The following is a 26,959-nucleotide window of genomic DNA, read 5'->3' as shown; positions in this document are numbered from 1 at the left end:
TCTTTCTCACTAGGCTGTGAGTTCTTAGAGAGTATGATGTCATTTTCTTTTTTTTTTTTTTATTTATTATTATTACTATTTTTTGAGATGGACTTTTGCTCTGCCACCCAGGCTGGAGTGCAGTGGTGAGATCTTGGCTCACTGCAACCTCTGCCTCCCAGGTTCAAATGATTCTCCTGTCTCAGCTTCCCAAATAGCTGGGACTACAGATGCTTGCCACCATGTCCGGCTAATTTTTTGTATTTTTAGTAGAGATGGGGTTTTACCATGTTGGCCAGACTGGTCTCGAACTCCTGACCTCAGGTGATCCACCCGCCTTGGCCCCTGCACAGTGCCTGGCACAGAGCAAGTGCTCAATAAATATTTGTTAATACAAGAACACATAAGTGACACCCAAATGAATGTGAATTCCTCTCTCCTGTGCGGTGGGGGTTAGGGGTTGGCCAGATTTCTACAATAACCTCCATTATGCTGTCTTGATCCCTTCAGATGACGTCCGTTGCCAAGGTGTATTACAGTCAAACCACTCAGACAGAAAGCCGGCCCCTAATGGGCCCAGGGATACGACGGCGGAGAGTCCTGACAAAAGATGGTCGCAGCAACGTGAGAATGGAGCACATTGCTGACAAGCGCTTCCTCTACCTCAAGGACCTGTGGACAACCTTCATTGACATGCAGTGGCGCTACAAGCTTCTGCTCTTCTCTGCGACCTTTGCAGGCACATGGTTCCTCTTTGGAGTGGTGTGGTATCTGGTAGCTGTGGCACATGGGGACCTGCTGGAGCTGGATCCCCCCGCCAACCACACCCCCTGTGTGGTCCAGGTGCACACACTCACTGGAGCCTTCCTCTTCTCCCTGGAATCCCAAACCACCATCGGCTATGGCTTCCGCTACATCAGTGAGGAATGTCCACTGGCCATTGTGCTTCTTATTGCCCAGCTGGTGCTCACCACCATCCTGGAAATCTTCATCACAGGTACCTTCCTGGCGAAGATTGCCCGGCCTAAGAAGCGGGCTGAGACCATTCGTTTCAGCCAGCATGCAGTTGTAGCCTCTCATAATGGGAAGCCCTGCCTCATGATCCGAGTTGCCAACATGCGCAAGAGCCTCCTCATTGGCTGCCAGGTGACAGGCAAACTGCTTCAGACCCACCAAACCAAGGAGGGTGAGAACATCCGGCTCAACCAGGTCAATGTGACTTTCCAAGTAGACACAGCCTCTGACAGCCCCTTCCTCATTCTACCCCTTACCTTCTATCATGTGGTAGACGAGACCAGTCCCTTGAAAGATCTCCCTCTTCGCAGTGGTGAGGGCGACTTCGAGCTGGTGCTGATCCTAAGCGGGACGGTGGAGTCCACCAGTGCCACCTGCCAGGTGCGCACTTCCTACCTGCCAGAGGAGATCCTTTGGGGCTACGAGTTCACACCTGCCATCTCACTGTCAGCCAGTGGTAAATACATAGCTGACTTCAGCCTTTTTGACCAAGTTGTGAAAGTGGCCTCTCCTAGTGGCCTCCGAGACAGCACTGTACGCTATGGAGACCCTGAAAAGCTCAAGTTGGAGGAGTCATTAAGGGAGCAGGCTGAGAAGGAGGGCAGTGCCCTTAGTGTGCGCATCAGCAATGTCTGATGACCTGTTCCCACTTCCCCATTCCTCTGGTCTCTTTTCCTCTCTTTCAATGCCCCGGTAAGGAATACTGCCTGGGTTTACTGGAAATCCCCGGAAGCACCCATCCTCCACTCCTTCTTCTTTAACCCAGTGGCCTGTCATTAGCTTAGGCCAACTGGAGTCCAGGTTCCCCTCCCACTGTCCCCTTTCTCCTCCCCCTACTTCTGCCCCAATATACATACCTCCTTAAGCCAGGATGGGGGAAAGAGAGGGATTAGGCTGCAGTGGCTTAGAAGGCCTCAGCCATGCTTGGAGACTCACATTAGGAGGACCATGTGGTTGGAAGGATAGACTCCCCCACCTCCCGCCCCCACCAAGAAGTTTGGTGACTTGAGGCTGGAGCTCCCTCTGTCTCTACCTTTCCATCTAGCAAGTTCCCAAAGGCAAGACTCTCTTTGATGGTCACATTGCTGTCTGTGCTTTCAGAAATACAGGAATCTGATCTCACTGTATCCTAGGGTTTTTACCAACCTCTGTTGAAAGAAGCCAGGGTTTGTCACTGTGAAGCTGATTTCTGCTGGTAACTTCTGACCATAATCTAGAACCATGGTCACCACTATTTTCCCTTGCTAGTTTCTCAAGTGAACACTCTCAGGATACCCAGTTCCCTCATAGCTTCTGTTCTCAGAGAACTGGAGTTGGCCCAAGAAATGTAAACATACAACCATCCATATCTATCCTGGATTCTGAACTCTTCAATTTGGAGTGACTAACACAAGTTGTTGTCTAAAACTTTAAACCTATCTTCCAGGCAGCCCCGGGAAGATCTGTTTCTCCATGTCCTGTGAATGGAAGGACACAAGTCAATATGTTCCTTTGAAAAGAAAGAGTTCAGTGCCCAAGCCCCATGGAAAGGTCTGAAAATAATAATCCAGATTACATCGTACCTGGCTTCTTTTCTTCCTTTCCTGCCCAGCCTAGATCCTTCTTCCTTAACTCCAACCCTTTGGGAGAAGGCAGGGGAAATGCAAGGGCCTTCCTCTCTTAACACAGATGCTCAAGTAAAACTAGATTCACAGGGCACAGATTCCCTGGAAAGTTAACCCAGCTCCACCATGAGGGATGGGCAAGTTCTCAGATTTCCAGACTGTTGTAGAGAGCCTCTGGGAATTGGTGATGCTTTGTTAAGGTTTAAGCAGAAGCAGAACTCTGTGGCTGGCAGCCACTATTCTCAGTTACACCTCCCAGTGCCTTCTGAAAGTGCCAGTTATGCTAAGAGGAGAGGAAATTATACTGTCTGATCAAATAACCATGGCTTCCCTCAGCCATTCCTGAGACTTGGTATAAAATGATGAAAATCAATGTCATCTCTACTCTCCTTTGCCATAAGGCCATTTTCAGGCAAGTTAAAAAGCATACTTTAAGAGATCAGACTCAGCCTATTCCTTGTTCCCTGGTGGGGTCTGTGGTAACAGTCAGGGAAGGACATTTAGGCACCAGAGCTTTACTCAAAGCCCCAAATCCCTAGACTGCTTTCTGGCCTCACTTTGGTACCAAGGAAGCCCACACAGTGGTACTGCATAGTCCCACTATGAATCAAGTGGCAGTTTATTTAAGGTGATCTCAGCCAATTGTTACAAGCTACATGCTCACACAGAATATATACATGCATCTACATACAGAGCCTTGCAGAGAAACACAAAATTTTGAGGCTAGACCCATGATTACCACCTACTATAATTGCACAAGGTCTTGTTATATTGATCTCTCCTCAAACTCAACTAACTGAATGAAGACCCTTCATTGTGCATCTACTGTAAACCCCACCATCACCTTCTAGCTGGTGTAAAAACAAGAACCACAGAAACTTGAAAAGTCTGAAACAGAAAACAGAAGGCAAAGAGCCAGCTTCTGCATTCTCAACTTTATTCATTAGATTTACCTGATTTCTTTCAGTGTATGGGGACAAGATGTACTGCGCTGTGTGTGTGTGTGTGTGTGTGTATATGTGTATCTGTATCTTCTTATCCATTGGCAAGTTATTCTCCTTCTGGTTTATTTTGCCATGGTATGTTTCCTTCCTGAAGGGATTAATTTGTTCCCATTCCCCTGCTGCCTATTCTAAGCCCCCAGACTCAAGCCCCTAGCCTCTTGGATAACAGAAGTTTCTGACTTACCCTTTGGAATCTCCTTCATTATTATCCCAGGCTTTGCTTTAAGTTGCACTTTAAATCATGCCATCCTATTCAGGCAATCTGGCATCTTCTCCCATGAGCCCCCCACAGGGAACAACTACCACCACTCCTAACTCTAAGTGGTTCTTTGGACTATAGTCTGCCTCCTCTGACCTGAAATCCTCTTTCAGCCTATAGGCCGAGCTTCAGAAGCAGCCAGGTCTGTGAGAAATGGGCCCCCATATCAACCATGGACTTGGAATGTCAGGAGAGTAGTAGGCACAGGTGTTAAAAGGAGAGATTTCAGAAGATGGGCAAAACAACTGATGGGGGAAGATACCTGGAGTGTGAAGATGAGAAAAAAATGATGCTGAAGGACCTAGTGAAATCAATAAACTCTTGAGTTTTGCTTAGGCTCGCAAACAAGAAGTGGGGAGGCTTGGGGAATTAGGATATGACACATATGAAAGGTTTATCTAAGAAGAAAGAAACAGAGATAATATATATATAGAAAGATGTATATAGATGTATATATGCCCAAATATATTGAATGTACAGAAGGGAAATATTCAAAGACTTTAGCAATGGGGGCAGATACCTTGCCCTGGTTATGGGGTAGAACACTCAGATTTTCAGACTTACAATCAGTGGTCCTGGTTTCAAGATGGAAGTGAGATAGCTGATGAAGGATTTCAAGTCTGGGAATGGGAAAGGGAGGGGTGGAAGTTCCTTTTCGGAAATAAGGAGGCATTCACGAAGGCTTTTGTTGAATCATACGCTACTGATAGGACCAGGAAGAGAGAACTAGGAGGACAACAGGGAGGGGAAGTCTTGGAAAATCTACGACTTACACTGTGTGCCCGCATCCCCAGCAGCGTCCTGCCACTGCAGTACCTTTTTAAATTAATAAAATAAAATAAAGCACCTTTTTGTTTCCCTTCATGAAGTACACTGTATTTCCCTGTTTTCCACAGGGGTGGGAGCTGCTATTGCTCACCCCTGGAATCAAACTGAGGAGCTGAACACCTTGGTGTATGGGAGGCACTGAAGGGAAGCCTCAACCCTGGAATCAAAAATGCCAGGACTGAAGAGCTGTTGGGCCTAAGATCTCCCAAGGCCGAGGCCCAGTCTCCCAAAGAGAAAGCCGTGGATTCCAGAAGAGTTCTAATCCTGGCATTTGGGCATGGAGGGTGATACTTTGGTTTTGATGCTTCTGAATGAAAATGAGGAGTGGGGTTACCAGCTCCTCTAGGGGATGGTGATGTTCCATGAGAAGCTTCTGAAATCCCTACAATATGCTTCACTCCATTATTCCCACAACCCTTGTCAGCCTAATAAGATCATCAGGAGTTTTCCTATAAGGTCTGAGCAGAGAAAGGAAGCCAGTTATACTATTGCTACAAGTCAGGGACACTGTGCCCTCCCCACAGCTGCTGCCCTGGTCCTTCACTCTTGCTAGCTAACCTTGTTCACTTGTAAAGTAACACACTACCTTTGCTGGAAAGTTAGCATGAGCCTCCAGGCTCAGTAATGGCCAAATCTACTGATGCAGAAGGATTTAGGGTTAGTTTGCCATTCATTGCACTAAAGACTAACCCAGGTCAAATTTATCTAGGAAAAAAAGGTGTGTAAGATTTGTTTTGTTTTGTTTTGGTCTGTTAAGAATAAGCTATTAAATAAAATGGATGACTCTTTGGTTGTCAATCTAGCTTCTTTTAGAAATCTAAACCAATACTGTCGAGGTCTGAACTCCTAGGTCTACCCATGGGAGTGAAGGGTTGAATTAGACTGTGCTGGAAAAACTTCTGACTGCCTGGCCCAGCCTCTTCTGTTTAATTTTTCTCTCATGCTTTAGTGAGTTCCTTTCACAGTTGGTTTTTATGGGACAATACTGAAAAAACATTAAGACCCAGGAATCTGAAAACTGGCTCAGCTTAATCCATAAAAGTCATGATGCTTTGGATCCCGGGTATCGTCCCTTTTGTCCAGTGATCACAAGCCCAATTTCCCTTCCATGCTACCATGTAGTCTTGTTGCCAGTTTTCCTTATATATCCTCAAGGTTCTTTGTAAGCTTATTCCTTTAATCACCAGGCATTTCTTCCCCTAAGTCTCAAAGAAATGGATTTCTCTTCTACCCTTGTTTGTCAGTAGCCTGAGAAAGGTCTGGTTGTTAATAGCCAGACCTGAATTTTCTCTGATGAGAGGCAACAGATTCTATGGTCACTGACTTTTGTTCCCCAGAAGTAGAGGGAGAGAGAGAGAAGGAGGGAGAAAATTGGGTCTCATGATGATCAATAAGTACTTAAATACAACATTTAGGAAATATTAGGAATGAATCCTAAGACATAGGAGATATATAAGATAAAGGACATGTATAGCTCCTAAAAGGCTTAAAAGGTTAAAGAGCTGAGCACTGTGGCTCATACCTGTAATCCCAGCACTTTGGGAGGCTGAGGTGGGCAGATAACCTGAGGTCGGGAGTTCGAGACCAGCCTGACCAACATGGAGAAACCTTTTCTACTAAAAATACAAAATTAGCTGGGCATGGTGGTGCATGCCTGTAATCCCAGCTACTTGGGAGGCTGAGGCAGGAGAATTGCTTGAACCTGGGAGGTGGAGGTTGTGGTGAGCCGAGATTGCGCCATTGCACTCTAGCCTGGGCAACAAGAAAAAAATGTTAAAGAAATCTACAAGCTTGTAAGGAAAGAGAAATAAAACAAGTAGCATATAACAAATATAACTAAAAGCAATAGCAGGTACCAAGTACTAATGCCAGATATAACATTAGCAGAATGTTCTAAAAAGAGTGAGATCTCGATGGGAAACATTTCACAGGAACAGGAAGTAGACAAGGGATGGTATCAATCTAAGAGGTTTGGTTAGAATACATTTGACATAAGATTCAAGAAAAATCAGCAAACACTGAGTCCCTATTATGTGGAAGGTATCACTCAGCTAACCAAGCAATATAAGACATAATGCATGCATCAAGGGATGTACAATCATGGGGCTTTCCACCTGCTATTCCTTTTGTGGAACTCTCCCCACTACCTGCCAGTTTCCACTTTCCAACCTTCTTTTTTTTTTTTTGAGACAGAGTCTCGTTTTGTCACCCAGGCTGGAGTGCAGTGGTGTGATCTTGGCTCACTGCAACCTCCACCTCCTAGGTTCAAGCTATTCTCCTGCCTCAGCCTCTTGAGTAGCTGAGACTACAGGCGCACGCCACCATGCCTGGCTAATTTTTGTAATTTTAGTAGAGATGGGGCTTCACCTTATTGGTCAAGCTGGTCTTGAATTCCTGACCTCAGGTGATCGGCCTGCCTCAGCCTCCCAAAGTCCTGGGATTACAGGCATGAGCCACCTCACCCGGCCAACCTTCCTAACTCTTACTATGCCCATCTGAGATCAAATAAATCCCCTTAAAAGCTAGAGCACTTACCCCAGCTGCAATTGTATATCGCTTGTGAATTTATTTGACTAATGTCTACGTAGCTTACTAGACTTCAAGTGTCATATGAATGGGATTCATGTCAAGTGTTTGGTCACGAGTACAGCCCAGCACCTCACATAGTGCCTGACATGTATGATGCTCGATAAACTAGCAGGAGGGAAAGAAAGAAAGGAGAGAAAGAACTGGCCTAAAGTATGCAGTGGAGCGTGTATGTCTTGTGAACTAACTATAAAAAACTTAGATAACAGGCATGATGTAATTACTGTTAAAAAATAGAACAGACAATAAACATTACCTCCTTTTGAGGAGAGAGAGACTATTTCACTTGTTAAAGTCCAGGAAGAGTTTACAGAGGAGTTGAGGCTTGAGTTCAACATTGAAAAACCAAATAGCACTTAAGTCAAGAGAAACAGCACTCTTTGTAGGAAGTACGGCATGAACAAAGTATCATGGGAAGAAAGCATAAGACACATTTTGGGAACGGTGAACCTAAAACAGAGGGCTTTATAGGAGAATAGGTTGGAGAGGTAAGTTAAAGCCAGAAAATGGTGGGACTGAATGTCAGGCAAAAGGGTTCATTATTTTTTTCTTTAGGCAGTTGTGAACCACTGAAGATGTTTGATGGGGGAAAGAATCTAAGTAAAATGCTATTAATTAATATCAATTTGGCATTAGAATTGAGACAGAAGACATTAAATCAGTTAAGAGATTTTTAAAGCTTGAGAGAAAGGCAATTGCCACAGATCCTAGTATAGTATAGGTGTTCACCACGTATTAGTTGAGTTGTTGAAGGTCTGGACTAAGGTTCAGGATGCTGGGAATGGAAAGAATTAGAAACAGATTCCAAAGAAATGACAAAGCAAGACTTATGAACAAAATCTAGTGAAAAAGAAATTGATTAAAGTAGTCAAGATTCTAGCAGGAGACAGATGGTATACTCAAAGGCCAATGGACATGTTTTAATCAAGGAATTATTTGCAAAGGTATGAGCAAGTTTAATACATCAGCAAGATATGGTGATGTACCCAGGCACTCACAAAGTAGGAAGCCTTTACCAGCCTTAAATCTGAAGGGACAGTTACTGGAACCACAAGACTGGCACCCAAAGGAGGGAGCTATAGCTTCAACAGAAGCCATGGCTTTAGGTGAGGAACTCAGACACTGCCAAAGATCTGCCAGTGCCTCCTACTGGTCTATTCTAATGGGAAGCCAGAGAACAAGGGAGACTGAGTGATGCTACCCATAGAGTTTAACCTCTTGGAACACAGAACAGGGCAAAAAAGACGAATAGTGGATACAGAAGGGTAATGAGAGTATATGTAGTATAGTGAACAAGGACAAGGTTCCCGCTAGGGAAACTAGGGTTGAGCCAGTGCTTTCCCTAGTCATTGGCTCTAAAAGGATGGAAATCTAGGAGATAGTGAAAGGGGGAATTAGGAAGGATTGTAAGTAATAGTCCAAGAGGTAATGAATAGTTGAGCACTTGAAAACATGTAGCCCTTTCTGAAGGAGATGAGAAGATACAATCCCTAAACCCAATGCAATAAGTTCAATATGGGGTCCTTAGACCCTGTGATGTTTCTCTTCCACCCAGAAATAGTAACTAAAGTTGGGCCTTTCTGTCTAATTTGTTTTACAGACTACACTCTATTCTTCGTTGCCACAACTACTATCTGTAGTGGTGCGATCTCGGCTCACTGCAACCTCCACCTCCTGGGTTCAAGTGCTTCCCCTTCCTGCCTCAGCCTCCTGAGTAGCTGGGATTACAGGCATGCACCACCATACCCAGCTACTTTTTTTGTATGTTTAGTAGAGACAGGGTTTCACCACGTTGGCCAGGATGGTCTCAATCTTCTGATCTCTTGATCTGCCCACCTTGGCCTCCCAAAGTGCAGTTGTTTTTTTTTTTGACTAGTTGTTTCCTTATCTGCCTAAATTTGGTGCCTCCCATCTCTCTACTAGGACAGCCATGTAGGGATAGATTGACTGAGGCCTTTCTGCCATACTACCGAAACCAGTCCAGCCACAAGTACCCTTACTTAGTTAATCCTCAGACATCTACCTCCCATATTTTCTATCTTAGGGAACTAAGCTTCACTTATCTATTATTTGCAGAAGAAAAGAATAAATCAGAGATAGAAAGAGTCACAGTGAGAGAGAACATCCAAAATATCCAGACGAGAGATCAATAAGAGAAAACACAGGAAAATTAGAATTTATGATCAACATTTTATTAGCAAGTCAGCCACATAATGATTAAGATATTCTAGGTCAGACAGACTGGGTTTTGAGTTCTGGCTCTGCCACTAGTTAGCTATGTGACTTAGGAAAATTATTTAATCTTCACAAACCTTGGTTTTCTTCATTTGTAAAGGTTGGAATGTCTACCTTACATGAAAAGTATTTGGCATAATGCCTGGTACATTGCAAATGAGTCCTCAACAAATCCAGCTATTATAAATCATCATCGTCATCATCATTATTATGATATGAGTAGTGATATGCTGCCACTATATATGGCTAATATACTGCAAAAAATGGTTAGAATTATCAATGTAAGGCACATAATTATACCAAGGCATATAAAAGGACATAGAGATATCATAAGATGAATATGGAATGTATAAGATGAACACAGCTCATCTCCAAAGGATAAATGTGAAATGTAGGATGGATGAGTAGCAGGTAGTCCTGGAAGCTGCATGTTCAGACTGGATAAAGTCACCTCCTTTTCTTATTCTAGTCTAGAGGACTTCCACTAGGAAGAAGGCTCATTCTGTAAAATCAAATTAATCAGTACTTACTAAATATTTACCATGTGCCTAAGACTACAATAAATAACAAATAATGGAAAAAAAATCAAGGATGATATAATTTCTACCCCCAAGAACCCTACAACCTCGTTGTGAGGGTTAGGAACACAATCTAAAATAAAGTGTGAAATTCTACAATGCAGACTATATAAGTGCACTACGTAAAGGAAAGGGAAGAGTTAATGGGTTACAGTCCTTGGTGAGAAATTCATGGGAGTAGGTAGGGTTGGAGTGAGGTGGGGGAAGCAGGAGACCTTGACATACATAAAGGATATTTAAAAGGGAAAATAACTGGGAGTTGGGAGCAATCCGAAGATGCCACTCTAGAAATATTCTGGTAGGAAGAACCTCTAAAATCAACTCGACTTTTGCTGAATCGCTACTACTACTACTGTATTAGATATTAAGGTACAGAAAAGAACAAGATAATCTCTGATATCGAGGAACTCAAAGTATCCTGATGGAAAACTAGGACAGTGAAACAAACAAAAACAGTTATTACAAAGCAATGTGACAAATACTGTAACAAAGGAATGACCAGGGAGTTTTGGAGCACTGGGGGGACTTTTAGTAGCACGGCAGGGTCTTCTGTGTGAGTAATTTTCTGGAGCTTAGATCCCGTCCGCCCCAGTCCACCTATCCTCGGACAGGGGAGAAGACTGGCATCTAAATCATTCATTCTGCGTGATGAGGAAGTGAGTGGCAGCTGGGAGCTAACACTTGCACTGAGGCCAGAAGGGTTGAGGAGGTGTTTGCCAGAGTGACTGGGGAGGGGAAAGCAACTTTGGCAGAAGAAATGCCAGCCACAAAGGTACTGAGGCATAAGGGCCTGACGTACTTTAGGAATTTTGTGACGCTTTCCTGTCTTCTTTCCCATCACCTTCACTAAGAGTTGCCGGATAAAAGACAAGCTGTCCACTTGAATCTGAATCTCTGATTACCAACTAGTAATTTTAAAATATAAGTATGCTTCCAATATTGCACGGGACATGCACACTCAGCCCCCTTCAACTCACCCTATCCTGTCCCGGGGCCCACAACCCCCCGGTGAATACCGGCGAGCTGGTGGAGTAAAGCATGAGAAGGCTCATCTTCCTTTCACGCCTACATTTCTCACTCACGGGTCTCCAGCCTGGGACTGCGGGATGCAGCGCTGCGCGCGTCGTGGGGGGGTTCCTCTGCGGACCGGAATGGGGCGCGGGAAGAGGGTGAGAGGCAAGGGTTTGTCTCTTACAAAGAAAACTCACTCCGCTCCATAAAATTCTCAAGCCAGTGCCGGATTTCCTGGGAAGCGGATGTCTCTCCGCCTAGGGACCGGAAATCCCGCCTCCGCCAGAAGAAGAAGCGGGAAAAGAGACCGCCCTTCCAGAGCAAGGCAAGTCTTTGGCTGGGGCGACTGAGAAGCCCGCGCGGGGCTGGCGACCAGTAGCAGTACGGAGGCGGGGCTTCGTGCCGGAAGTGATCGTTCTCATTGGTTTCGGTGGGCAGTGTAGCAGGTGGGAGATGCAGCGGCCACCTGCGGCAAGGAACGGAAGGGAAGGTTAGAGGTACTAAGGCAGTTTGGAGCTGCGGCTGAGCAGCTGTCGCACAGTCAGATCATGGGCTCGACCAAGCATTGGGGCGAATGGTTCCTGAACCTGAGAGTGTCCCCCGCCGGCGTGTTTGGTGCGGCATTTCTAGCCAGAGTCGCCCTGGTTTTCTATGGGGTCTTCCAGGACCGGGCCCTGCACGTAAGGTATACGGATATCGACTATCAGGTGTTCACCGACGCCGCGCGCTTCGTCACGGAGGGGCGCTCGCCTTACCTGAGAGCCACTTACCGTTACACCCCGCTGTTGGGTTGGCTCCTCACTCCCAACATCTACCTCAGCGAGCTCTTTGGAAAGTTTCTCTTCATCAGCTGCGACCTCCTCACCGCTTTCCTCTTGTACCGACTGCTGCTGCTGAAGGGACTGGGGCGCCGCCAGGCTTGTGGCTACAGTGTCTTTTGGCTTCTTAACCCCCTGCCTATGGCAGTATCCAGCCGAGGTAATGCAGACTCGATTGTCGCCTGCCTGGTCCTGATGGTCCTATACTTAATAAAGAAAAGACTGGTCGCGTGTGCAGCTGTATTCTATGGTTTCGCGGTGCATATGAAGATATATCCGGTGACTTACATCCTTCCCATAACCCTTCACCTGCTTCCAGGTCGCGACAATGACGAAAGTCCCCGTCAGTCCCGGTGTTCTTTCCAGGCTCGTTTGTACGAGCTCCTGAAGAGGGTGTGTAATCGGGCTGTGCTGTTGTTTGTAGCAGTTGCTGGACTCACGTTTTTTGCCCTAAGCTTTGGTTTTTACTATGAGTACGGCTGGGAATTTTTGGAGCACACTTACTTTTATCACCTGACTAGGCGGGATATCCGTCACAACTTTTCTCCGTACTTCTACATGCTGTATTTGACTGCAGAGAGCAAGTGGAGTTTTTCCCTGGGAATTGCAGCGTTCCTGCCACAGTTCATCTTGCTTTCAGCTGTGTCTTTCGCCTATTACAGAGACCTCGTCTTTTGTTGTTTTCTTCATACGTCCATTTTTGTGACTTTTAACAAAGTCTGCACCTCCCAGTACTTTCTTTGGTACCTCTGCTTACTGCCCCTTGTGATGCCACGAATAAGAATGCCTTGGAAAAGAGCTGTAGTTCTCCTAATGTTATGGTTTATAGGGCAGGCCTTATGGCTGGCTCCTGCCTATGCTCTTGAGTTTCAAGGAAAGAACACCTTTCTGTTTATTTGGTTAGCTGGTTTGTTCTTCCTTCTTATCAACTGTTCCATCCTCATTCAAATTATTTCCCATTACAGAGAAGAACCCCTGACAGAGAGAATCAAATACGACTAGTGTATGTTCCAGACTTTATGCTAATGTCTGTTACGTTCTGATTGTCTTGTATGGACCAGAAGAGAGCTTTGGGACTTTTTTTCTGAACTTTCTAAGAACTCTAGTGAAAGTTCCCCTGTTAAAACAGAAGTTAAAACCAATGTTTGCCTTATATATAAAAGGGACACAATAATTTAGGTCCGGCTGGACACAGTGGCTCATGCCTGTAATCCCAGCACTTTGGGAGGCCAAGGCGGGTGGATCACCTGAGGTCAAGAATTCAAGACCAGCCTGACCAATATGGTAAAACTCAGTCTCTGCTAAAAATATAAAAATTAGCTGGGCGTGGTGGTGTGTGCCTGTAGTTCCAGCTAGTCGGGAGGCTGAGATGAGAATGCCTTGAACCCAGGTGGTGGAGGTTACAGTGAGCTGAGATCACGCCACTGCACTCCAGCCTGGGCGACAGAGCAAGACTCTGTCTCAAAAAATAAAATAAAAATAATAATTGAGGTCCACCTTCTAGGAAATCTTAGGATTTGCTTGTTTGGGACTTGGTGGGAATAAAGTTTACATATTAGAAAATGGAAAGGCTGTTGAAACTGTCAGATACTAAAAGATTCTTAAAAAAGAGGAATATAGTTAGAGACATGAAGCCAGTATTTGTTCCTGTTTTACTATGCTTCTGTCTTAAGCTATGTCTTAACTTTTAAACCCCATTTTTTCTTTCTAAAGCTTTCCTCACAGCTGTGAAAATCCAAAAAGAATTCTTAGGCTGGGTGTGGTGGCCCGTGCCTGTAATCCCAGCACTTTGGGAGGCTGAGGTGGGAGGATCACTTAAGTCCAGGAGTTCTAGACTCATCTGGGGCAAGATAGTGAGACCTAGTCTCCACAAAAGATAAAAAAAATTAGCCACGCGTGGTGGTGTGCCCCTGTAGTCCCAGCTGCACAGGAGGCTGAGGTGGGAGAATTGCTTGAGCCCAGAGCGAGGCCCTGTCTCAAAAAAATAAAAAAAATAGAAAGGATAACTTTTTAGGTATGAAAGTATTAAATAATACTAAGGTGCTTAGTATTATTTTAGAGAGTTTTTAATGTCTATATTAAATGTGGAGGCTTAGAAGAAAAATCAGCCAAAGAATTTAAATTGTAATCATGTTTCAGGTATTTGTTTTATTACTTAGTGTTTCAGCACTTAGTCCCAGTGGTATTAGACTGCCATTTGGTTTCATACAAAAAGTATTAAATTTGAATTCATTCATGTTTAGACTTGGAGTTACTACATTTTTAAAACTATCATCTTGCCTTTAATGTTTGAGGTCCTTAAACACACAAACTATTAGTACATTTCAGTATCTTCTTACCACTTTGTTCTTAAGTTTTTGATTGCTAAAGCAAGATTTTTTTCTTGAAGAATTTAAGTCAATCAAGTGTTATCTATGTTGTAAAAATGAATAATAGTAGATTTTAGGTGATAAAGCAACTTGTTAGTAAGACATTTCCTAGGTTAAATAAATAAACAAATAAATAATTCCATGATAGAAATTGCAGGCCTGTGAGGGAAACTCCTGAAAAGCATGGGAAGCATCCCAAAGAGCTATTGGTTTTCTAGACCGGGAAATTTAGAGGGAGATTGTGGAAGTGAGGCTCGGCTGGGCAGATCGGTCTCCCTTATCACTGTAATATTTCTAGGGGAAAAATGCTTTCTGAGTTGTACAAACAAGCATCCACATATATATGTATATATATACACACACACACACATTTTATATATATATATATATATATATTTAAATTAAACAGCTTGTCTAGGCTTGGGAGTCCCTAACACTACAGTAGCAGTATATGAATATGATTTTGTGATTGTCTTTTTTAAAAGATAAGTAATTTAACAAACTGTTCTTTTGCAGTCAAAAAATACCCACAAAAAGACAAAAAGAGTTCCACGGTAGTGTATTTCATGTCAGTTCAGGCCTAAAAAAGCCTTTGCAAATAAGATGTCTATAGGCTGGTCACAATGAACAATGTTATTATTGGCAGCACTTTTTGGATGGATACCTTTTGGGACCTTTCATTAGAAAGAGGAAAAGAATAGGGTAGTTTTGTATGGGCTTCTGTTTGGGGTAAAAATAGCAGGGTCAGTTCCTCAGAACAATGACCTTCCTTATAACATCTAGTCTCATACCTCATATTGGGACTTGTCTTGAGGACCCTTTATATGTGCTTGTTTACTAAAGGCCTTCCAGCCATGGCATTCTTAGCTTTTTTTTTCCTATTCTAAGAATTAAAAAAAAAAAAAAAAATTATAGAGCCAGCAGGGGAGGAGGCAGGAAACAGAAATCGAATTTTATCATTCCGATATAATTGTCCCTTTTTTCATATTTCTGACCTTGTTTTATAATTATATTTACTTACAAATTTTTTTTAACGTTCTTTATTGTGGCTTACTCTTCATATTTAGACTTGAAATTGCTGGACATCACATGTGTGTTCACATTATAAATGCATTATTCTTCCACTGTTAGATGTTTAGATTGCTTCCAGTTTTTAATATTCTAAATAAGATTTTCAACATTTTCTGTGTTTTAGCTCATTCTCTTAGGACATTCTTAGAAGTTAGAAACATTTCTACTGGGATCTTTGGAGGGAACTTCAAACTTTAGATCCTGTCCTGCAAGAAATTCTTTACCAAAGAAATGCAGGTGTTTCTTAAAGGGATGCAAAGGATATTTTGCAGTTTGTATGTTGCAAAACATTTAATTAATAGATTAACTTAAAAAATGAGTTAATTTGGTTTCTTGGGGGATTTTAATTTTTTAAATTTGTTTTCTGGTCATGTAAAATCTTACAAAAAAATTTTTTTTTGTTTCTTCTCACAACCCTTTTGTTTCCTTTTTAGTCCTTTAATAACACCTTCAAATTGTATAAGACTTTGGCTTATTTCCTACATAATTCTTTTTGTTCTTATATCACCCCTTAAGATTGATATGTTCGTTTACAGATAAGCATTCATTATTAGATGAAGAGGGATGATTCTCAAGATAGTGTGTGTTCTGAACAGAGGGAACTATATAACATTTTCTTCTGTAATTGCCTTTGTAACATCTTTAGAATGTGGTTCCTAAATATTCCTAGATAAAATCTCTTGATAGGCCTATTGGAAAGGCTGATACTCTCACCCACTACTTTGTTTCTCCCTGGTGAAAGAATTCTTTCTTGAAACCATAGATATTAGTTACTACTTCTCACCATCTGGACTCTTAAAAGATGTTTCAGAAGTTGTGTAGAACTTGTCTTTCAGTTAGTTGACTTGTGGCTGAATTTATTGTTACTTCTCTAATATCAGTTGTTTTTGCATTCCCACTCTCTCCCCTAACCATCTGTATTATGGATAGAAAAGGAAAAAGATGGAAAATTCTACCTGGGATTGTCCCTAAATGCAACCTCTTGGTTTCCCCCACCCCTCATGTTTTATTAGAATCTATTTTAGGGGCTGGGCATCGTGGTTCATGCCTGTAATCGCAATGCTTTGGGAGGCTGAGGCAGGAGGATCACTTGAGGACAGGAGTTTGAGACCAGCCTGGGCAACATAGTGAGACCCCCATTTGTACAAAAAAAAAAGTGCTACTTGGGAGACTGAGGTGGGAGGACCACTTGAGCCCAGGAATTCGAGGAGGTTATAGTGAACTGTGATTGTGCCACTGTACTCTAGCCTAGATGACAAAGCGACACCCTGTCTCTAAAACAAAAAACTGCAACCGTTTTATTTTTTTATTTTTCTAGGCAAGATGTCGCTTTTTCACACAGTCTGGAATGCAGTGGTATAATCATGGCTCACTGCAGCCTTGAACTCCCAGGCTCAAATGACCCTCCCTCCTCAGCCTCCCAAGTAGCTGGGACCACAGACAGGTATGTGCCACCACACCTGGCTAATCTTTTTATTTTTTGTAGAGACAAGGTCTTGGTATGTTGCAAAAGGGAGATTGCTCAAGTGATCTTCCCTCATTGGCTTCCCAAAGTGTTGGAATTACAAGTGTGAGCCACTGTACCCAGCCTGACCTAACTATTTTAAACATTACTCATATAGCTATCATCTAAATTCAACGACAATTTGCCATATTTGCTTTATGTATGAGATGATTTTATATATATATGTATATTTTTTGAATATATATATTTTATATATATATAATTTTTTTAGCCAGGTGAAGTTGCAAACGTCATTGAACTTCATGACTAAATATATCAGCATGTATCTCCTAAAAATATTTTCTTACAAAACCATGATTTTGTTATCAAATATAATTTAACATTCTGTTTGTTTTCAAATTTCTTCAGTTATTTTGTGTTTAATTTTAAAGAACAGATATTCTTGGGTCTCAAAGATTCCGAGGAAGCAATGAACGTGATGGATAATCCATAATTAAGAAGTCTGGATCTTTTCCTACTCTTAAAAACAAAGTGAGAACTAAAGGGGTTGACCTTCCATCAAAGTTGAACAAATTAATTATTCTGTGTTGGTCATACTTTCTGTATCCCTAAAAACATGAATGTGGTAATCTCTTTGTTTTATCTGGTAGGTTTTCCAGATTAAAAATTACACATGTTTAGAATCTTAATATCCAAACCCCCACTCCAAGCCCTGCCCCAACAATAACAGCTAATTATTTTACATCTTGATCATGTTAACTTTTTCATGATTAACCAATTTTGGGTACCTATTCTTCCATATATGGTTTTATTTAATTTTCACAGCAACACTTCAAAGTTGATATTCATATTCTAAATTTATAGATGAACAAAGAGGCTCAAAGATTAAATAACTTGCTAATAAGTGATTTTTACCTATGCTTTTCCCATTACGTTTTGGATTTTCCAGAGTATACAAACACAGCAGATGAATTGCTGCAAAATAAATGGAAATCGACACTGGCTCTGACCAGTGTCTTGCCAATCAGTTTGTCCTTCTAATCTTTTAGTTGTTTGCTCGAGAGGCAGTCAGCTGTACCAAGTCACTGTCATCACTGAACTTTCAAATGATTCCAGACCTTTAGCAACTCTCTCCACATCCACATCCTCTCTCACCAAGTTGTGTAATTTCTTTGTTTACTGCTGGCTTCATCATGCACTTTTCTTTCATAGCCTGTTTTAAGAAGTTGACTTGCTGAACCACTTCTTAGCCAAGCTATTTGTAAATCAACATACAAAAAGTATGTGGCCATAATATCCAAAAGGTAAATGATCATCATTAAATCTCTCTTGCTCTGCAGCGTGCATTCATGCAGTTAAAAATTGTCCTGCACTGATAGCATGGCATCAGAGTATAGACTCAGATCGCTTAGGTTCAAATCCCAGTGCATGATCCTGAGCAAGATGATCATATCTAGATGATCATACATTAGTTTTTATCTGTGAAATGGGAATGATAGTGTAATGCTCGTAGAATTGTTGATAAGGATTAAATGAGTTGATATGCTCAAAAGCATGCATGCTGGCATAGAACAAGCCACTGTTTACAAGCCTTTAAAGGAGGAGCTGTTTTGGCACTGTAAACTTGAACCCTTTTTCCCCAAATCTAATGGATATAGACAAGGAACTTATATAAAATAAATGTTTGACTACCTTTTATATAAACTTTATTATTTCTCATCTTGATCTGGTCCTTTGAAAAGACAGTAAATACTGATATGTGAAAAATGTATGGACAGATTATTCAGATGTCTGGTTGAGGCTGGGCAGTTTTGTGTATTTCTGTTAGACATTAAGCTGACTCTAAGCAGTGGAGGTTAGGTTATGCCCCTAAATTACACAGCACTTCTTTTCTCCATTGTATTGAGGGGTCATTCAGGGGTTGCTGTTCTGGAGATGGAAGCACATGTCTCCTGCCTGGGTCAGAAGCATCACAATAGCACAAGCATTTATTCAGCCCTGGCCTAGGAGAACCATTCATTTAGTCAAAACAAGCATTTATATTCATTATCCTGAACAAAAACCAGACGAAATGAGAACATTTCTAGCTGCTCAGGCACTCTGCTAATTGCTATGTCTGCTAGATGAAATGAAATGACACTTATAGTGAGTATTTAAAAATAATTTGGAGCATGAATATTTGAAGCTCAGTTCATTTTATAAAGGAAATGTATGACCTTTGCTCTTCATTTTTTTTGGCAATTATTTATAGACCCAGGCCCTGAGTCAAGTTCTGTAATAGATGAGCAAGACAGTCTGTGCTCCTGAAGAGTTAACAGTAAAAACAGAAACATACCCCGCTGATAAAATGTTATGTAAGACCCCATTAAGTTCCACAATGATGTGATTTGTGAAATGGAGGGGCAGTAGGACAAGGCAGAGGTTATTTTTATTTGTATTTTACAGATAAGAAAATTGAACTCAGAAACAAGTGACTTTCCAAGGCCAAATAGCTAGTTAATGGCAGGATCAGGGCTGGACCCCAGGTCTTCTAATTCTTTTTGTTTCCAAGTCCTTTTTAATGCTATATGATGACAGGTGATTGCAGTGGAAAACTTCACTTATTTAGCAAATGTCATTCACTTAGCAAACTACTTAGCAAAATGCCCTGAGTATCGTCTGTGTGCCAGGCATTGTTCTAGGCATCGTAGATGCAGTGAGTGAGGGAGGGAGGTAAAGACCCTATCTCTGTGGAACTTACATTTTCATGGGGAGGCAAAGAATAAGCAAGTACAGGATTGTGATGATGATGTGTCATAAAGAAAAATAAGGCAAGCTTAGGAAGTAGAGAGTGATGGCAGTGAGGAGAGCAGAGTGGGTGCTGCTTTAGATGAACTGGTTAGGAAGGTATTGTGATGAGAGGGCACTAGAGACCAGGGAAGTGAAGGCACCTGCATGCAATTGTGGTGCAGGGAGGTGAGGGAAGAGCATTTCACTCAGCGCTCCTCCTTGCTGAGTGAAAGCAGTGTGGAGGTACTGAGGTAAGAATGAGCTTGGTATGTTTAAATAACAGTATTACTAATTGGAGTGAGCAAGAAGCAACCAGAATCTAATTCACATTATCCAGCAGAAAGACATGAATGCTAGCTGAAAAATACGATTAACATTAGTGTTTTTACTGACCTATAATGCAATAAGTTTGAGCCCAAACTATTTTGTTCCCTGACTTCTGAGCACATGTTAATATGTAAGGGAGATGAAACATATATGTAAACAACTTATATTTTAGTAATGCTACAAAATACTTTCACACATTTTGTGACATGTGGGAATTTTACAAAATTCATTTTCCCAGATGAGACCCCTAAAGCTCAGAGTATATGTACTTTGCCCAAGGTCAGAGTTAGTGTGTGAGGCAAGAGCATACTCCAGATCTTCTGGAGCTAAATTTACTACTCACTTCCCTTTACTACCCTTATCATTTAGCTATGGTGAACGGAAGATGACCCACTGGACTCTAGGAAGCAGGGAATTCAGGAAAACATTGTCCAACAGGTGATTCATTCATCTAGTAAATACTTAGGAGCCTACTTTGTGCCATGCACTTAGCTAGCCTAGGGGTATAAGGATGGTACAGACTAGAGTCCTGCCTTTAAGGAACTCATAGTGCCTGATGGAGGAGACTGGTGGAAAGGGGATTATAACTCAGTTATAAATCAATGGCTAGGGTGAAATACATCTATCCATTAATTGGACAAAACTAGTGCAGAACCTGATATATACTAAGTACTGAGATGTTTGTTATCTTACCTGTTTTTCTTTAACATTGGTAAGTACTGGGGGCTTTTTTTTGAAACTTTCCTGCTTAAAATCACTCAGTGATTAATCATACCTTTGATAATCCTTACCTTAGCTCACAAAACCTTTTATGATCTAACTCTTGCCTACATTTCCAGCTTCATCTTGTACTCGCCCCACCCTCTGATCATACCAAATTATACCACCTCTTCAGCCTTTGCATCTGCTGTTCCTTTGGCTAATATTCCTTCTCCTCTTGTCTTTCCTTACCAGCCAAGTTCAGTTAAGGATGACCTTTGTGAAACATTCTGTGATACAGTACCTCTATTATATAGTGCAGATCACATTGTACTATAATTTCCCATGTGTATGACTGTGCCATCTAGACTGTGAGCTCCCTAGGGATAGGGATTATCTCTTATTCATTGATAATATTTTCCTGGGGCTTTTCCAGATCCAAACAAAGACAGACAGGAATAACCAATATCATTGAGCTGCTGGGTTTGCTACATACCATCCTAGGTTTGTTAAATGGAGTTGTGTAGGAATCCGTCAAGTGAGAGCTGGGGATAGCGAGCTCCTTTACACAGTGTGAATGGCAAGGGCTGTGAAAAAGAAGAGAAAACTGTTTCTCAATGCCTGTCATTTCTAAGTGTCATCGGTATCCACCTAATTTTCTAAGCTAGAATCTTATAATCACCTCCTATTCCTTCTTCTCCTTCACTTGCTACCCGCCCCACATCTAATCAGTCACTAAATTCTGTCAGTTCTACCTTTTAATGTCCCTGGAGCCTGCTGGCATCTTGCCATTGTCATTGGCAGTATGACAGTTCAGGCCCTCATTATCTCTCATCTGGAATCGATAGCTCCTGACTGGTCTTCTTGCTTTTCATCTCTCTCGCCCTTCATTCCTCCTCCCATTTATCCTCCCCACTGCTGCCAGAGTGTGCTTTCCAAAGCAGATCTGATCGTGCCACCATTCTGAAAAAAAGCATCCTGGGGGACTACGTGACCTGCATATAGAAATCCAAATTCCTTAGCATCCTCCATCTTGCACTGACTCTTGCCCACATTTCCAGCTAATTTCCCCTACTCAGCCTCACTCTAGCCTACTGGATAATGAAGTTTCCCTAAGTTACCACACTATTAAGCCTTTGCCCATGCTGGGTTTGTGTGTTTGTGTGTATGTGTGTGTGTGTGTGTGTGTGTGTGTGTGTGTGTGTTTAAAAGACAGTCTCACTCTGTTGCCGAGGCTGGAGTACAATGGCATAATCTTGGCTCACTGCAACCTCTGCCTCCCAGGCTCAAGCTGATTCTCATGCCTCATCCTTGAGAGTAGCTGGGATTAGAGGCACGTGCCACCATGCTCAGCTAATTTTTTGTATTTTTAGTAGAGATGGGATTTCACGATGTTGGCCAGGCTGGTCTCGAACTCCTGACCTCAGGTGATTCACCCACCTTGGCCTCCCAAAATGCTTGGATTACAGGTGTGAGCCACTGCCCCTGGCCTGTCCATGCTGTTGTTTCTGCCTAGTGTGCATACTTCTCTCCTGGTCTTCAGATATTCTGCCACTCGTTTTTCAGGACCCAACTCATAGGACGCTTTTTCTATCAAGAGAAATGCCAGATTAGCTTTTGGAGAGAGAAAGTTAGCTGTTAAGGGGGAAAAAAGAAAGATAGAGCTAGAGTTGTAAGATTTGGTAAATAATCTCTATTAATGGAGTTGATATGTTATGATTATTTGTGCATTTGTCTTTTTTTAGATGGAGTCTCGCTCTGTCACCCAGGCTGGAGTACAGTGGCATGATCTTGGCTCACTGCAACCTCAGCCTCCTGGGTTCAAGCGATTCTCCTGCCTCAGCCTGCTGAGTAACTGAGATTTGCAGGTGCCTGCCACCACGCCCATCTAATTTTTGTATTTTAGTAGTGACGAAGTTTCACCATGTCAGCCAGGATGATCTCGATCTCTTGACCTCGTGATCCACCCCCCTCCAGCCTCCCAAAGTGCTGGGATTACAGGCGTGAGCCACCGTACCTGGCGAATGTGTCTCTATCAGACTTACTGTTTTGTGTTTATATTCTTAGCATACAGTATAAGTGCTCAATAAATGTTAAATAAGTGAAGTAGATATGGGGAGGGAACAAATGTTTATCAAGCACTTATTGTGAGCCTATATGCTTTCCACACATCATCTCATTTAAACCTCAATTTTTTTGATATAAGTATTATTTGCTAATCAGAGGGTATAAATACTTCCCCTCCCTCTTCACCCACCAAGGTTATGGGTTTTCTTCAGTAGACTCTAATTTAGCTTGGGGAAGGCAACCCAGAAAGCTCCAACATTTTCAAACCTCTTTTCTACTTAGAAGGTAGAGTTAGTATAGAAGAAGCTGCAGGTTTCAACTTGACAATATCTCTAGAACTGGGAACAAGGCCAAAAATGTCACCCTCCGAAATTGACAACAAAAAATAGATGAGATTAATCACTGTGATAATCTTAAATAACCCATCTAAGAAATAAGTGTGCTGCTAAGACTTGACTGTTTCCTAATCTCAGCCAGCGTCCAAGAATGCCTCCCTGTAAAGGAAAGCATGTAAAACATAACTATGCAATAAACTAGTAATCTAAGAAATTATAACGTCTTTGTCCTGGGGAAGTGTTCTAATGGGGGAAGCTTTTAATGACTCCTAAGTGTAACTGTCTGTAATTGTTGGGGATGCTTTGTGTTTTTATTTTTCTATCTCTCAGCATAAAAAATGCTAGGAGAAAGGAACCAGGTTTATTTTACTGGTGTCTGGCAGCAGAGGCATGGGTGAGTCACTGCTAGTGAAGGGTGGGAATTAGTGGTGTGTGTGTATAGGGGTGGCAGATGGTCACAGAAGTCTTACTCTTGGTAAAGTGATTTTAATCAGAAGCCCATAAACCTTGGTTGTGTGCAAAATCTGTGTGTATTTGTATGCATTTTTTCTGTAAAAAAATGTCTGTAGCATTCAAAGGGGTCTCTAACCTCCAAAAAGTAAAGCCCCTCCCCTGGTGATTGGAACATAGCTGCTAGGGACAATGAAATAGAAGATAACCCAGGAAAGGCAAGGGAAGTGGGTGCCTCCTGGGAGAGAGAGGATTCATTTTAGAGCTCACATTTATTGATTTTGCATGCAGAAGCCCTCTTTACATACATAAATAGGATTCCTAATTTTATCACAACTATTGGGAGCCCAGCATGCAGTAGAAGGATGAACTATGAGAAAACATCACGGCAGAACAGAAATCCTGCCTGTGGATGCTGCAGAAAAGTACAAAGGATGATGAGAGGACTTGGAAAGAATGCCGTGTGTGTGTGTCAGGGGAGGGGAGAGAGAGATAGAGAGAGAGAGAGTGTGTGTGTGTGTGTGTGTGTGTGCACGCGCACGCACACACATGCACTCATGCATATAAGGTGGGGAAGATGAATATTAAATTGTTCCACGTATGTCGACATCCATGCGGGGTTTAGATTCCACAGATGCCCTGGGGTAGCTAACACTAAGAGAATGATTCTGTAAAACTGAGTTCTAGGAAGCTAACCAGACAATTAAGAAGGGATTATTCTCAAGTTCTTTTCAACTGTGAGTTAAAGAAACCAACTTTAGTAAAGGACTTAAGGATACTGGGTTACCCATAAATCCCAAGGAAGGAACTGAACAAGGAAGTCTGGGGAGGCAGGAGACTGGACAGTTTGGGGACTTCAACAGCAGCTGACCCGCTCCAGTGACCTTGAGTCTCCAGATCTCTATATTTCAGTTTTAAATTAAAAAGTGAGGAGGTAACTGTTGGGACTGGTCCCAGAGAAGGGAAAATCATGAGCTAAGGATTCACCTCGGTTGTTGACCGAAGTTACTATCATATTGGTTTTAGGCCAGGTATCCTGTCTTGAAAAGAGTGAGAGATTAGTACTCAGGTCTTCTGATTGCCACTTGCACGCAGCATGCTCTCAAGGCATATTCTTAATTTCTTAATAATATTTTAAAAACTAATTAATAGGGTTTGGGTAGGAGTATAGAGTCGGGCACTTTCAGGCAAAGGGAACACAAAGTGCAGTGGCCTTCAGGTAGGATGAACTTGGCATCCCAGAAATAGAAAAGGCTCGTGGCTAAAGAATTATCTGCAAGGAGTATGGAGTAGGAGAAGGGCATTCAGAGGCTTAATTGCATCGTGATGAGAAGTTCAGAGGTTTTTTTGTTTGTTTATTTTCCTATTGCAGTCGAAAGCCACTGAAGAGATTAAGCAGATATGAATTACATTTTTTGAAAAACACTCCGGCTACTCAATGGAGAATGGATTCTGGGGAGGCTTGAATAAGTGACAGTACTAGGGATGGTAAGAAGTGGGTTGATTCAGCATGCATTTTTATGAATGTAAGTTAGAACTTACTGATGGATTTGGTGTCAGGGAAAAGAAAAGGAAAATCCAAAATGAGTGCTAGGCTTCTGGCTTGGATGACTAGATGGATGGTAATGTTCTTTACTGAACTATGAAGACTGATGGAAAGAGTAATTTTAGGGAGGAAGGCAGTTTGGAATCGATCATGTCAAGTGTGAGATGTCAGCGGTGTTAGTGAGGAAGTCAGAGGGAGAATCAGGTATTCATTTGGGAATCACCAGATTATAAATGTTGCTTAAAGACAAGGGCCTGGATGAGATTGCTTGGGGGTGCCTAAGACTGTGCTCTGAGCACTCGAATATTAGATAATGTAGCTAGGCAGCAAGTGGGCAAAGGAAACTGGGGAGAAGTCAGTTATGTTGGAGAAATGCTGTATTATTTTTAAAGTGTGGGCTTTTTTTTTTTTTTGAGACAGAGTCTCGCTCTGTTGCCCAAGTTGGAGTGCAGTGACACCACACCATTATGGCTCACTTCAGCCTTACCTCCTGGGTTCAAGCGATCCTCCTGCCTCAGCCTCCCAAGTGGTTGAGACCACAGACGTGTGCCTCCATGCCTGTCTAATTTTATTGTATTTTATTTTTTGTAGAGAAGAGGTCTCGCTTTGTTGCCCAGGCTGGTTTCAAACTCCTGGGCTCAGGCTATTCTCTGGCTTCAGCCTCAGCCTCCCAAAGTGTTAGGATTACAGGTGTGAGCCACTGCACCCAGCCAAAATGTGGGCTCTTAAAATTTATAGTTCCTTATAGATGTTTGTAATTTCTCCATGTGATAGTTTATTTTGGACACTTAGGTTGTTTATGAATCTGTTCTCATATTAATCTAGTAAATGTTACACACTTTGCAGCTCTAAATTTTTTCCTTGCTTAAATCATTGGCAAAATCTTTCTAGTTTTCTCTTTCTGTGTTTTTGAGGGACTGGCAGCTGTTCCCTGCTAACTAGGCATGGAAGGAAGGCCAAGTCTGCCAATAAGTCTCTTTTTGAGCCTGTAAATGTTTGTATAAGGTTCACTAACTGGATTAAGTGGTCATGGATAAACCAAGTTCTTATAGGCAACTCTAATAAACTATATATAGCTTTGTAGATTATTTGCAATAAAATTTTTAATTTTGCCTAGTGTTAAGTTAAAGCCTGCCTAAGCTCTCTTGTAGTATTTTGCATATGTCCGGGGTGGGTCTGTTTATTAGCTTTTGGCATATGCATTTGGTTTAAAAGCAGTCCAAGCAAAACATAAGTAGAAAGGTAAGCTTGCTGATTATATATGGGATATATATTTATACACACACACACACCAAACAGCTGTAAGAACTATGCCCAGCTCTTTCTAATATAGCTAAGTAACTGTAAGAGTTAGTCCACCTGAAGACCTCAGCTTTATTTTTTAAGTAAAAATAAAAATCTCACTTGTTATCATAACAATATGTTCATTATAGTAAAACAGAAACCAAAGTTTTAAATAGGAAATTTGGAACAATAATCATAACTCCACCATCCAGGGATAACCGCTGTCAATACCTAAGGTTGTATTCTGCCAGATCATTGTATATACACTGTAGAGTTTGGAGTCATACTATTCATTTTAATTTAAAATAAACCTAAAAAAACTTAGCAATGTATTTGAATATTATTCTTTCTTTCTTTCTTTGTCTTTCCTTCTTTCTTTCTTTCCTCTTTCTTTCTCTTTCTTTTTCTTTCTCCCTTCCTTCCTTTCTCCCTTCCTTCCTTTCTTCCTCCTTCTCCTCTTCCCCTTCCTTCCCTCCTTCCTTCCCTCCCTTCCTTCCTTCTTTCCTCTGTTTCCTTCTTTCACAGTCTCACTTTGTCACCCAGGCTGGAGTGCAGTGGCCCGATTTCCACTCACTGGCACCTCTGCTTCCTGGGTTCAAGCGATTCTCCTGCCTCAGCCTCCTGAGCAGCTGAGATCACAGGCATGCGCCACCATGCCTGG

The 26,959-nt window shown here is 42.1% G+C and overlaps 2 protein-coding genes and 1 long non-coding RNA gene across 8 annotated transcripts in view; 2 read left to right on the top strand and 1 right to left on the bottom strand.

The window, feature by feature from the left end:
- The window catches only part of KCNJ10 (potassium inwardly rectifying channel subfamily J member 10), a 33,112-nt gene extending 27,635 nt beyond the window's left edge, over window positions 1–5,477 (top strand). For both annotated transcript variants that reach the window (XM_012449690.2, XM_012449689.3), the window contains one exon: window positions 490–5,477. In XM_012449690.2, the coding sequence (XP_012305113.1) occupies window positions 490–1,629 (1,140 nt within the window). In that variant the 3' untranslated portion in view covers window positions 1,630–5,477. The remainder of the gene's footprint in view (window positions 1–489) is intronic.
- The window catches only part of LOC105715371 (uncharacterized), a 51,492-nt gene extending 39,155 nt beyond the window's left edge, over window positions 1–12,337 (bottom strand). For both annotated transcript variants that reach the window (XR_001107027.2, XR_001107028.2), the window contains exons 1-2: window positions 11,869–12,337; window positions 11,065–11,564 (exon numbers count right to left, since the gene is read on the bottom strand). This is a non-coding gene — a long non-coding RNA (uncharacterized LOC105715371). The remainder of the gene's footprint in view (window positions 1–11,064; window positions 11,565–11,868) is intronic.
- Window positions 11,406–26,959, top strand: part of PIGM (phosphatidylinositol glycan anchor biosynthesis class M) — a 34,646-nt gene continuing 19,092 nt past the window's right edge. Inside the window, exons 1-2 of one of the 4 annotated variants that reach the window (XR_010340478.1) lie at window positions 11,406–13,200; window positions 16,675–16,754. Coding sequence is in view for 2 of the 4 variants with exons in the window: in XM_012449688.2 (XP_012305111.2) it covers window positions 11,647–12,918 (1,272 nt within the window). In the remaining 2 variants the exon portion in view is untranslated. Of the gene's footprint in view, window positions 13,201–16,674; window positions 26,683–26,959 lie in introns of those variants that run through there. The other 3 variants (XM_064370817.1, XM_012449688.2, XR_010340479.1) reach the window with 3 other exon arrangements.

This window comes from Aotus nancymaae, unplaced genomic scaffold (genome assembly GCF_030222135.1).
Source record: "Aotus nancymaae isolate 86718 unplaced genomic scaffold, 86718_ANA_hifiasm-v0.15.2.pri h1tg000108l, whole genome shotgun sequence".
NCBI classification, from domain to species: domain Eukaryota; kingdom Metazoa; phylum Chordata; class Mammalia; order Primates; family Aotidae; genus Aotus; species Aotus nancymaae.
The sequence above is the reverse complement of the archived record's forward strand: the minus strand, read 5'-3'. Positions and strand labels throughout refer to the sequence as shown.